General features: G+C 41.8%; 2 protein-coding genes across 2 annotated transcripts; both read left to right on the top strand.

The window, feature by feature from the left end:
* The first annotated feature begins 233 nt into the window (after nt 1–233).
* On the top strand, nt 234–9,161 carry LOC120058922 (tyrosine-protein phosphatase non-receptor type 7-like). Its single transcript, XM_039007670.1, has 10 exons — nt 234–351; nt 5,453–5,624; nt 5,722–5,911; nt 6,004–6,088; nt 6,182–6,267; nt 7,093–7,230; nt 7,346–7,456; nt 7,612–7,769; nt 8,189–8,302; nt 8,810–9,161. Exons 2-10 carry the CDS (start codon nt 5,515–5,517, stop codon nt 8,976–8,978), a joined length of 1,161 nt encoding a protein of 386 aa, XP_038863598.1. The 5' UTR covers nt 234–351; nt 5,453–5,514; the 3' UTR covers nt 8,979–9,161.
* Nucleotides 9,162–9,462: 301 nt separating this feature from the next.
* LOC120059344 (ADP-ribosylation factor-like protein 8A) lies at nt 9,463–13,000 on the top strand. Its single transcript, XM_039008332.1, has 7 exons — nt 9,463–9,890; nt 10,456–10,536; nt 10,768–10,841; nt 10,966–11,059; nt 11,317–11,384; nt 11,461–11,531; nt 11,619–13,000. Exons 1-7 carry the CDS (start codon nt 9,768–9,770, stop codon nt 11,672–11,674), a joined length of 567 nt encoding a protein of 188 aa, XP_038864260.1. The 5' UTR covers nt 9,463–9,767; the 3' UTR covers nt 11,675–13,000.
* Nucleotides 13,001–13,324: the final 324 nt, after the last annotated feature.

The following is a 13,324-nucleotide window of genomic DNA, read 5'->3' as shown; positions in this document are numbered from 1 at the left end:
TGTGTGTGTGTGTGTGTGTGTGTGTGTGTGTGTGTGTGTGTGTGTCTGTGGTGTGCGTGTGTCTGTGGTGTGCGTGTGCGTTTGTGTGTGTGCGCACGCGTGCGTGCGTGTGGAACTGAGAGTCTGAGAGAGTGAGTGGGTGAGTAGAGAGGAAGCGTGGAGAGGTAGAAGAAGTAAAAGAACAAAACAGTGCTCTCATCAGCTTCCCTAAAGCCAAGGAGCCCAGTGTTAAGACTGCCTGTGTCTGTAATGGCTTATCTGGACTGAGGCCCTGGTCATCACACAGCCACATAGTACTCACGGACAGAGGAGATTCTGAGGGCCAACTTTGATTGGCAGTTCCTTGCACTGGTGAGTTACCTTCCAGGCCTTTCTCATTCAGTGCGATAGCGACAATCACAAGCCAGAGTAAAGGCCTAAGTATACTGTACTGTATGGTTGCAGGTGGACTACAGATTGTTTTCCCCCATCATCATGTTAATGTCACCTTTTAGCCGAGAACATGGAAGACTCTGGTCAGTCTGATGCTGTATGTCAGCCCATACAGATGAACTGATGCATACTTTCAGCTCTTCCATCATTGCAGTACGGCTTACGGTTATGGTCTGAGCTTCCTTACTGTATTATTTGTTGTGCTATAAGTAATAATCATATCATTGACCACATCACCTCCTCATCATTTAGTATTCCAATGGTCACTGAAGTGTTTAGTTCCTTAAAAACGCTTTTGAGCTCAAATCAAATACAATTTTAAAGCTACTTATGTATCTGAGAGTATATCTCTGTCTATTGTTTTTTTTAAACATAATTTACTTGTCTGATACAATGCAGCTTCAAGGACTTCATCAGCAAATCCAATACACTATGTGCAAACATTTATGCAAAACAGAATGTTAGTATGATGAATAAATCATGGGCAGCTATTGACATGCACATTTGCGCCAGCCTTGAGCCTGGAGTCATTGAGGAATCACTACTGATTCACCTATTCCCGAAGCAGCTCAGCTTCACAATATTCTCTCTGCCTCTCTTTCCTCCAGGAACTTCTCAGTGATTTTTCAGCCACTCTCACATTTAGACATGCACCTGAAGCCAAAGAGGCTAGCTACTAACATACTGAGGCACTGTGTCAAAAAGATTGCGCGTCTGTTCTTGCTCACTCTCTATTTCTCACTGTCTCTATCTCTCTCTCCCCCTCTCTCTATCTTTCTGTTTCTCTCTCTCACTTTCCAGTTATTACTTGTTTCTTCTTGCCCTGGTTGGTTCATGTCAACGGCAGATATTTAATTTGGCTTTGGATTATTCTGACACATCGGCAGCCCAGGATTCAGGTATGGATAGATCCAGTTTTGCGTCAATTTGGCAACAAGCGATGGGAAAGAAATGATGATCTGAAACAGAAATTGTTAGTCAATGGTGTTTTTCTACTGAGTGTCATGTGTTGTGAATGTCATTTCTCAGTTTTAGGGGATGTGAGATATTTCATTAGCTGTTGTACTTTTGACAAGAAGAGCTGATAAGGGTAAATATTTCATCTGAATTGAATTGCTATTGTGGTGTGTTGGTATAATAAGGAATAATGTGATATAGCAATAAACTTACAATACAGTTGTGATCAAAATAGAATAGTTCATTACAAGATCCATGGAGATTTTGGATGTTAAAATTGTGTGTGATTTATGCCCGTTTTGAGGTCTGGGTAGACTAGTTGAACAGAGAGAAGGGAAAAAAACATGGCTGAGTATGTTGGTCACAGAATTAGTGAGGTGGGCAGTTAAGGTCAACAGGTCAATTCACTAGCTGTCTTTAATACTCTCTCTCTCCCTATCCCTCTCAAGTATTGGGGAAGCTACTCTGAAAAGATAGTTTACCAAGCTACCAATTACTTCACACTGACAGAAGTTAAGCTACACTAGAGCTACCGCTACAAAAAATACAGTTACTTTACTAAAGTTACTGTGAAAAGTAGTTCACTACATCCAAACTACTTTGTGAAAAATTATCAAATGTAAATCTGAAATGTCATAGACCAGGGTTCCCCAACTGGCGGCCCGCGGGCAATTTTATTTGGGCCCCCCAAGTAAAAAAAAGTAAGCAAGGTTTGAAATTTGTTTACGTGGAGTGGAAAAGGGGAACAAAAGACCAGACTCAGATGAGGAGACTGGGATAAAATAACCAAGGTATTTATTAAAACACAAGGGGGAGATGGAGTGCAGGTCAGGGGAAGCTCGGGCGGGTTGCTGGAAACCAGGTGTGGAGGCTGAGGCTGGAGCAAGAGGGGTTGAGACAGGGTAAGCAGGTCCAGAGGGGTATCGAAAGGAGTAGTAGAGTGGGGAATCCAGGACAGAGTAGCAGGATGACGAGACGTGGGACTGGAGACAGGGACCAGAGTCAGAGTGAGCAGAACTGTAGCGGAGAGGAAAACAGCGCCAGGCAAGGAAAACAGGCACAACAGGATAACTGGATCTGAATAGTAACAAAGGGCTAGCAACATAGACTGACTAAGCAGAGATTACGATCTGACAGCGTGGAAGTGGCAGGGCTGAGTATTAGTAGAGGTCTTGATTATGGAACAGGTTGCAGCTGGTGGAGATCTGCTCTGACTCCAGCACACCTGTCTCCACCCACACAATCACACACACACACACACAGAGAGAGAGGGAAAGAGCACTGGGGGAGGCGGCAGATCAAGGCGACACAGGATGAGCATTAGAGGGTGTTGCAGGAGCAGATGTGACAGAATTATTATATTTTAGTCAATTATTATATCGGTTTGGGCTTCTTGCGGTCAATTTGCTGTCTACAAATTATTAGTAATTATGTTCCAGCCCACTCAGGCAAAAATCGGCCTGTGGCTGAATCTAGTTGATGATCCCTGTCATAGACTATAAATTGCAAGAACAGATCACTTTAGCCTATTAAACACGAAAACAATATTTCAAGTGACCATTAGGCAGGTCTGATGCTGGAAATGATTGGCTCCTTCAGCCAAAAAAAGTAGTGTGTACTTCCAGTAGTTACTGTAGCTACAACACTACATGGCAAAAAAAAGTTATACTGAAAAGACTACCTAGATTCGAATTTAGTTCAGCTACCACCAAGCTAATGCAAAACATAGTTAAATTACTAGTTGAACTACATGTAGTTCACTACTCACTCTCTCTCTCTCTCTCTCTACTCTCTCTCTCTCTCTCTCTCTCTCTCTCTCTCTCTCTCTCTCTCTCTCTCTCTCTCTCTCTCTCTCTCTCTCTCTCTCTCTCTCTCAATTCAATTCAATTCAATTGACTTTATTGACATGGCAAGTTCGTTATTACTTACATTGTCAAAGTATACATATCGAAAATCAAAATCAAATATATATGTATATATATACAAAATATATATATATTTATATATAAATAAATGGTGGGACCAACAGCAATAATAACAGTAGTAGTGGACATGGGATTACCATTAACAACAACTACAACAACAATATTAATCAGAACAACAATAAATTAAAGCAACAGTAGTAGACCAGTGTCAATATGACTTGAGAAGACATATGACCTGGTATGAAAGACAAAACAAAACTAAGCTAAATGGGAAATATTATCAACATTACTTTGCATTTTTCACTGGCTGTCCCTCAGGTTGTGGCAGGAGGACACATATTTGGCTGCCAAAACTGCACATTTTGGCTTTTCACCCAATAAATATTTGATTTTTTCTTCATCTTTTATAGTTTCAAATTCTTTGTATTGAGTTATAATTTTGGGAAAGAAATATGCTCTTAGGTCTGAGTATTTGTCACAGTGTAGTAGGAAATGCACCTCTGTCTCTACCTCTCCTCTGGAACAGAGTGAGCACAGCCTGTCCTCTCTGGGCAGCCAGGTTTGTCTGTGACGACCGGTCTCTATAGCCAGACGGTGCTCACTGAGTCTGTACCTAGTCAATGTTTTCCTCAGTTTTCTATCAGTCACAGTGGTCAGATAGTCTGCCACCATGTACTGTCTGTTTAGAGCCAAATAGCATTGAAGTTTACTTTGATTTTTTGTGGTGTCTTTCCAATAGGTTATATATTTTTCTTTTTGTTTTGTGATGATTTGGTTGGGCCAGATTTTCTGAGGGCTGTCCCGAGGCTCTATGGGGTTGGTTTGGGTTGGTGAACTGAGCCTCAGAACCAGCTGGCTGAGGGGACTCTTCTCTGGTTTCATCTCTTGACATTGTAGAGCTGTGTGATGGAATGTTTTAGGGTCACTTGTTTTTAGATGGTTGTAAAATTTGATGGCTCTTTTTTCTATTCGAATGAGGAGGGGGTATTGGCCCAATTCTGCCCTACATGCGTTATTTGGAGTTTTTCTTTGTACTTGCAATACAGTCTTGCAAAACTCTGCATGCAATATTTCAGTTGGATGTTTGTCCCATTTAGTAAATTCATTATTAGAGAGTGGACCCCATACTTCACTGCCATATAGAGCAATTGGTTCTATAACTGATTGAAAAATTTTGAGCCAGATTCTAATTGGAATTTCAATTTTGATGTTCCTTTTAATGGCATAAAATGCTCTTCTTGCTTTGTCTCTCAGCTCATTCACAGCCATGTGAAAGCTACCTGTGTTGCTCATATTTAGTCCTAGATATGTGTAGTTTTTGGTGTGTTCTAATAGAACTGTGTCCAAATAGAATTTATATTTGTCATCCTTATTTCCCGACCTTTTTTGGAATATCATTATATTTGTTTTTTTTAGGTTAACGGTCAGAGCCCAGGTCTGACAGAACCTGTGAAGACGATCTAGGTGCTGCTGTAACCCCTCTTTAGTGGGAGACAGCAGCACCAGGTCATCTGCGTACAGCAGACACTTGATTTCAGTGTTGTGTAGGGTGATACCAGGTGCTGCCGATTCTTCTAATGTTTTTGCCAATTCATTAATGTAGATGTTAAATAATGTTGGACTTATTGGGCAGCCCTGTTTCACTCCCCGCCCCTGAGAGAAGAAGTCTGTTTGCTTGTTGCCAATTTTAACCGCACATTTGTTTTTAGTGTACATTGATTTAATAAAATCATATGTTTTCCCTCCAATACCACTTTCTATTAGTTTATAAAAAAGACCTTCGTGCCAAATTGAATCAAATGCTTTCTTGAAATCTACAAAACACGAGTAGATTTTGCCTTTGTTTTGGTTAACTTGTTTATCAATTAGAGTGTGGAGGGTGTAAATGTGGTCTGTTGTACGATAATTTTTTAGAAATCCAATCCAATCTCTCTCTCTCTCTCTCTCTCTCTCTCTCTCTCTCTCTCTCTCTCTCTCTCTCTCTCTCTCTCTCTCTCTCTCTCTCTCTCTCTCTCTCTCTCTCTCTCTCTCTCTCTCTCTCTCTCTCTCTCTCTCTCTCTCTCTCTCTCTCTCTCTCTCTCTCTCTCTCTCTCTCTCTCTCTCTCTCTCTCTCTCTCTCTCTCTCTCTCTATGAGCAGATGTCAGTAGAGTATGGTTGTATGGTATCCTTCTAAACCTCCCAGTCATTCCACACACCACCATGAATGAGTCAGTAGAATCCCCATCATCATCACAACCTGTGGACCAGGAACAGTCATTCCCCTGCCCTGCTGCCACAGCTCCTCGCAAACCAGTCCAGCTCCAGGAGAGGTAGAGAGACATCCATGATAATAAACAGTACTGTCATTATATTTATTGAACAGAGTTCCTGACCTTTTGTCCTCTCTGTGGTTCCATACATCCTCAGACGGGGCTCCAATGTGTCCCTGGTGCTGGACGTGAGCAGTCTCAGCCTGGGTGCGGTGGAGCCCTTGTGCTCCATCTCCACCCCCAGAGAGACCCTCCTCCACCTGCTGAGGACCTCAACATGCCCTCTGACCCCCTCTCAGCTGCAGGAGGCATCTGACGAGACCAGCAGGCTGAACTCAGAGTACCAGGTTAATATCTACAGTAACTGTACGTGCAGAAATTGACTGCATGTAGGATCAAGTGTAATTTGTACCCTTAGCCTGTCCATTCTTTCCAACAGAAGATTCCTCCAAACTTCGTCAACCCTGCAGAGCTGGACATTCCAGGACGCGCTTTAAAAGACAGATACAAGACCATACTGCCAAGTGAGTGCCTAAGTCATATGTGAAGAAATAGTTGATAAATGCTGAAACACGCTGGCACCCAGGCAATGTAAACACTATAATCATGTTAACCAGATCCCGAGACCCGTGTGTGTCTGAGAAACCCTGCAGCAGAGGAAGGGGGTGATACTGAGAGATACATCAATGCAAACTACATAAAGGTTAGAATCATGCATTATTACAACCACTGTCTTTATTTATACATTTTTGACACAACTGTGTCATGCGAACTTAAAGTAAGAGTAATACAAAAGGTGAGGAGAAAGTCAAGAACACACACTGCACAGTGTATGTTAAAGCGGCAATCAGCAGTTGAAACTATAACAAAGCGTATTCGCCACCACTGTTTTGCAAAAAAGCTGAGGGATGGGGCTGGAGAAATGGAACCATTCTCCAATTCATAGACAGAGCTATGGATGCAAGTACTGACCATCCATGAGATAAAAATTATAGTTTTAATCAAGTTTTGAGGCTATACAGTGTATGTGTACATTTACTTTCTTTACAAACATTGGAGAAAAACAAGCGTATACTTTGGGTGCTATCTAGAACTTAAAAGGGTTCTTCGGCTGTCCCGATAGGAGAACACTTTGAAGAACCATTTCTGGTGCCGGGTACTGTAGAACACTTTTGGTTCCATGCATAACCTTTTCCTCGGCGAGTTCTACATGGAACCCAAAAGGGTTCTACCTGGAACCAAAAAGGGTTATCCTATGGGGACAGCGGAAGAACCCTTTTGGACCCTTTTTTCTAAGAGTGTACCACAGTTGAACTAAGCTCATAAGTTATATTCTTCAAAAATTAATCCTACATATCACTCATTTATCTGTCCAAAAATGGATGCAGCAACTGTAGCTTGCCCCTTTAATGATTTAAAGAGTGATACGGTTGGTTTACGTGGGTGTATCATGTCAACCAAGGAAACCCACAGGAAGTCAAAGTGGAAACGAACGACACAGCCTCAACTCTTGCTGTCTCCCACGCAGGGTTACAACGGTGCACCCAGTGCCTACATCGCCACACAGGGCCCCATGCTCAACACCGTGCATGACTTCTGGGAGATGGTGTGGCAGGAGGGATCCACCACCATTGTCATGATCACCAAGCTAAAGGAGAAGAACGAGGTGACAGGGATATGTCAATTTTATCCCACCTCCATAGCTTTCATCAATGGTTTCCGTTGACAGACATATTGATGTTTAAGTCTACAGTATACAAAAAGTGTTTCCTGTTTTTCAGAAGTGCGAGCTTTACTGGCCAGAGAAGGACGGCAGCTATGGCAGATTTGAGGTCAGAGTGTCCATTGTGAAAGAATGTGATGGCTACACCATTCGAGATATGATTATACAGGTGAGATAGTAGGTTATTATCATCTGTAAAGTGTGAAGTAATGCCAGTCAAAGCGCTGGGTTGAACCAGTTTTAAAAATTCCGAACTTCTGAATGAATGATTGAATGAATGAAAGAATGAACCAAATAATTCACTAACAACAATGTGTCTGACAGGTGGGCTCAGAGAACAGGCAGGTGAGACACTACTGGTACTCCACATGGCCAGACCACCAGACCCCAGACTGCACTGGGCCCCTGCTCAGACTGGTGGTGGATGTGGATGAACACAGGCAGTCCATACCCAGCCCAGGACCCACCATCGTCCACTGCAGGTCCCACTAGCACACCCCTTAACACCTCATTAGCTATCAATATAATAAATGTGAAAGAACAAACAGTGACATATGATAGAATGTCCTTGAAAAGAAAATAGCCCTAGGCTACTTGAACGGATCTCACTTCAAGAGGATTTATACGTTATGACACCTTAGGGAGGCTCCCTTCACATACCATGTCAGACAGAATTAGGCTCCGAAATGATTTATGGTGAATGGCTTGAATTCACTTACTGACGGCAAAGGTGAATGCTATGGAATTCCGTTTGTGTTGTGATATACAGTATAGTGTACATGTGGACTGCGAATTTCTGGCAGATACTGTATCAGAAAGACTGAAGTATAAATACATTGTATGACAGAAGTTTGAATGTAACAACTCTATTTGACATGATCTCATGGGCTCTGTCTTGCAGTGCAGGGATTGGGAGAACAGGTTGTTTCATCGCCAGCAGCATTGGATGCCTACAGCTGCAACACACTAGTAAGGCTGATGTGCTTGGGATCGTCTGTAAGCTACGCCTCGACAGGTACTAGCCACTACACACTTTGGCCATCCGCCCTGCTTTTGGTAGTAACCTGTTGCCTAGTCACCTTACCCCTATACATGTCTACCTCCATCACTCCACTATCCCTGCACATGTAAATATGGTATTGAAACAAATGTTTTAAATATTTCCTGTATACAGTATGCTTGCTTACTTACTTAATTGCGTATTTCATATTTATTATTCTTATTTCTCGTGTTTTTTCTTTATTTCTAATAATACACTGTTATTGACTATTGCATTGTTGGGCTTTGAGTGAGCAAGAAAGGCATTTCACTGTACTTGTGCATGTGACATTAAATCTTGAAACTAAAGGGACAAGCAAATTTAAACCAAACTCTGTTACTTATTATGTAAACTATCAAGTGAGCACCTTGGTTCAAACACAGCATTTTATATTTATCTTGAGTTCTGAAAAAAAGTGTGTAGTTTGGGGATGCTGCCCTAAAGGATGCTGCTCCCTCACTCTCTCCACCTCTGTGTTTTTAGGGGTGGTATGATCCAGACCAGTGAGCAGTACCAGTTCCTGTACCTCACCCTGGCTCAATACAGTAGGCAGCTGGGGAACACAGACAGTGGCTCAGAGAGCCCTGTCCCTATCCAGACCATTAGAACTACGGGGACATGCGGTGACAGAGAAAGCCCAGCTAAAACTTGATATTTCCGCATGGGGGAATAAGCTCCTGGAACTCTGCTCACACACTGTGGCCATCTCATCCTCTTGACTGTGACATTGATTGTGGCATTTTGATGGGCATGTGATGTGGTACTCACCACACCATGCAGTTTGAATTTTATTGAAAGTCATTAGTATTAATATTGTCCATATTTGCTACCATGATAATAAAAACAAGTATTATGCATAATGTCCTTGGCTCTAATTAGACCTAATTGCAGTTCACTTGACATGCTGAAGAATAAATACATATAGTAGATAAATACATTTATTATTATTTTATTATTTACCAAGTTCCAGGTTTATTTCATCATTGATCAATACATGGTGATATGTAAAACAGAAAATAAATACACAAGAGCTACGGTAATGTTCCTTCTCTCCAGCAGAGGGCAAGTCTCGTGAAACCAGAGCCTCATTTGCGCTGAGTACCCTCTTTTTCGAGCACTCCTCTCACTGCGTGATTCTGAAACCCCACTCAATGAGGAAGGACAACCCTTATTGGAAAATACAGACAGGGAGGAAAGGGGCATAGTAAACAAGGCAGATAATTGAAAAATACCTCAAATAATATAGCCAACACGTGCGCGCAAAACAGATTATTTAGCGAGTATTCATTATAGGCACGCTATTCGTTCTGTATGTAGTAACGTTACTGTGTTGTCACTGCAAGCTAGATAGCGCTAGCTAGGGAACTTGTAACTAACGTTAGCTAGCTGGCTAGCAAGCTCCCTTTCCCAGTAGTAGCAGTGCTATCACAACGCTCCCAAAATGATCGCATTGATCAACAAGCTCCTTGACTGGTTTAAAGCACTATTTTGGAAGGAGGAGATGGAGTTGACTTTGGTGGGACTACAGTATTCGGGAAAGACAACCTTCGTGAACGTGATTGCGGTACGGTCAATCATTTATTATTGTCTTTTGATCTGCTGATGTGTCCTTGTTGTTGAACAGATCGAGATGTCTGCTCGTGCTCCACCAATGCAAGCGCTTGCTAGCTCAGCAGTTAGATAACGTTAGCTAGTTTCTGTTGTTATATCCATTTTATATATAACGTTAGCTAGCTACGTCTCGATGACATATTTTAAATATCGGCTTTAGCGAGGAAGCTAACGTGTGTCGTTGCTGACATGTACGGGCGCCGATGATGACCTAGCTAGCTCTGTTAGCTTAACGACAGCATGCACATGAGGCATGCAGTAGTGCCACCACACCGTGACCCATGGAAACGGACAATACTCGCCTATCGTCATCCCCCATCACACACGTGTATGTCCTGACAGTTCACTTGTACACAGTGCATTCAATCGTATTTCTTAAGTCCCTTTTATGAAATGACTAGGGTCAGTTTTATGAGCGTATTTCACAATTTAAGTCCTAGGAATATTACAAACAGTACTTGCCAGATGATTTAATATAACTTAATCTGTAACTCATCTCTATTCTTAACCCCTTGCAGTCAGGCCAGTTCAGTGAAGACATGATTCCCACAGTGGGCTTCAACATGAGGAAAATCACCAAGGGAAACGTCACCATTAAGGTCAGTACTCTGCCAGGTCAGAGGACAGGGGTCAGGCCACTTAATGGTCATACTTTATTCATCACTTGGTTGCTCCAGCAAGAGGAGAGTTAAGTATTTAGGGGGATCTTGGATGGGCTCTTAGATTGACTGTGACTCACTGAAGCTATTTTATTAACTGTGAAAGGTTCAAAACTGAATAGCTTCACAGTATCAAGGCTGTATTGATGTTTTGATCCCTTGCTTTTCTAGCTGTGGGATATCGGCGGTCAGCCTCGATTCAGGAGTATGTGGGAGCGATACTGCCGAGGAGTCAGTGCCATTGTGTGAGTAACAGCATTGACTCAGTCATGCCTCCTACCCCTTGTGGTGGGGGTGGTCAATTATATTGGTCGCCCATTTCAAATAAGGATATTTATTCAACCTTTTTGAAACCATATCATTTTAAAGGTACATGGTTGATGCAGCAGACCCAGAGAAAATTGAGGCCTCTAAGAATGAACTACACAACTTGTTGGACAAGCCCCAGCTCCAGGGTATTCCTGTGAGTACCCCATACAGAGCTTGCTAATCTAATAGCTACAGTAGTAGGCCTAATTGCTTAAATTTCCTCGTTGTGGTCCTCTAGTTCAGTTGGTAGAGCATGGCGCTTGCAATGCAGGATAGTGGGTTGGATTCCTGGGACCACCCATACGTGACATGTATGCACTCATGACTAAGTAGCTTTGGATAAAAGCTAAATGGCCTATAATCATATTACTTTGACTTTGTCCAACTCTCCATATTGTTTCCCCCTCACAGGTTCTTGTCTTGGGGAACAAGAGAGATCTTCCTGGGTCGCTTGATGAGAAAGAGCTGATTGAGAGGATGTAAGCACCAGCTGTGTGTGTGTGGGTGGGGGGGGGTGAGAATGAGTGATACTCATGGCTCTTCTGTGATCCACAGGAACCTCTCAGCCATCCAGGACAGAGAAATCTGCTGTTACTCTATCTCTTGCAAGGAAAAGGACAACATTGGTCAGTATCTGATGACTTTATGACTTGTTATTTCCAGTTTTCTTATTTTTTTCATGGCATTTTACACTTCTGTTATTTTACCTCCAGATATAACACTACAGTGGCTGATCCAGCACTCCAGAACCAAGCGGAGCACTTCATGAGAACCTCATCTCACGGTCACAGCCCTGAGACCGCCCCACAGGCCTGCACAGGTCCCTTACACCCTGTCCTCTATCCTCCCAAGCTTGTCCATTCTCCCCCTATTTTCTTTGGGTGGCCCTCTCTTGCCAAGACTCCTTGCCTGATTCCACTCTCCTGAAGAGAGCCTGGACACGTTTTTACTTGCACTGTTAATTTTCTTTTTTGTAATATAATAATTATTGTAGTGACATATGACCTCTGATGGATAAAGTGGTACTTAGCTGCCCTGAAAAAGAAAAAATATATAATTGTGTTCATATTTCATACTTCATCATCTCTGTTGAGGTTTATATTCAACTGATCCGGAGACAGGGCGGAGTACTGTACTGTACGTAACCTCTGATCCCACTAGGTAGAAAAGACTATGGAGTCTGAACACTGCATCAATTTACAGCCCCAAAGTCAAGTTTAGAACACTGATGTCAAATCTCAAACAATATAAGTCTCAGACCATAGTCTTATCACTTCCCAATGACGGTGCCCAACTGAAATGGTACTGTACATGTATGTACCTTTTTTGAAGGGGGATCATTACACCATTTGATTCAAATACTTGGAGTGTGTACAAGTATCTCCGTTTCTCATTTTTTAAAGGCTAATGGTAGGTGTTGTTAAAGAGTACCCTTGATGTAATCTCTATTGTCAATATATATCTATATATACATTTGCGTTATATGTCGTCATCTCTGTTTGTTGCTTTGACACCCTTCTGTTACTTTAGAAACAGCAGACAGGGTTTCTTTAAACTAAGCAACCTGGCCGTTTTACATTTTCATAGGCCATGTCTATGGTCAAGCATTATCTGCAACACATGTTTTAGAAACAAAATATATATTTATTGATTTTTGCATATTCTTTCCCCTTTCTTACCACATTAATTTATGTAATAGCTCATTTCTACCCAGTAATGTACAGATACTGCTCGGACAGTTTTTGTCTCATCACGAGTCATGAATAACCCATTATAAAATGTAAAATCTGTTATTCTGTGATGGTTGATAAAGAAGTCCACTAGATAAACTGAGATTCTACAGGTGCCAGCCATATGAGCTAACGATGAAGGCTTCTATCTAATTTTGTATAAACTAAACATACATGTCTATGAATTATTCTGCTTCCTACATTGCCAAAATTACCTAAGTCATTTTTGATTATTGACAACCGCAGCAAAATATCTTTACTTATTTGTTTGCATGCTTGGGCATAAGTATTTGTGGGACCTTTGAGAATTAACTATAAATGGTTATTTTTATGGCAAATAATAGTAAATACTGTATCTGTTTTAACCTGTTTGTACATTGTTTCAATTAAGTTGATGACTGTATGATACTAACTTAAAAACAATGGTGAAAACAACTTTATACATGGTCTGCAGAATTCATATGGTTATTGTTGCCGAACAACAGAATCTCACTAGCTTTGGGTTGTTGGGATGATGGTTGGTGCTTTACCTGTGATGTTGTCTGTTTGTTTCATGTGTATGAAGGAGTCAATGTGGGAGAAAGTTCTCAGTAAAGGTCCATGCCACGGCACTCGTCACAACCTGAGGAAAAGGTTGTGACGAGCTGGTAATCACTTCAGTCAATGAGGAAAATAGCAGTGACACCGCC

This window comes from Salvelinus namaycush, chromosome 14, assembly GCF_016432855.1.
Source record: "Salvelinus namaycush isolate Seneca chromosome 14, SaNama_1.0, whole genome shotgun sequence".
NCBI lineage: Eukaryota > Metazoa > Chordata > Actinopteri > Salmoniformes > Salmonidae > Salvelinus > Salvelinus namaycush.
Note: the sequence above shows the minus strand (reverse complement) of the source record. Positions and strands in the feature narration are given on the sequence as shown.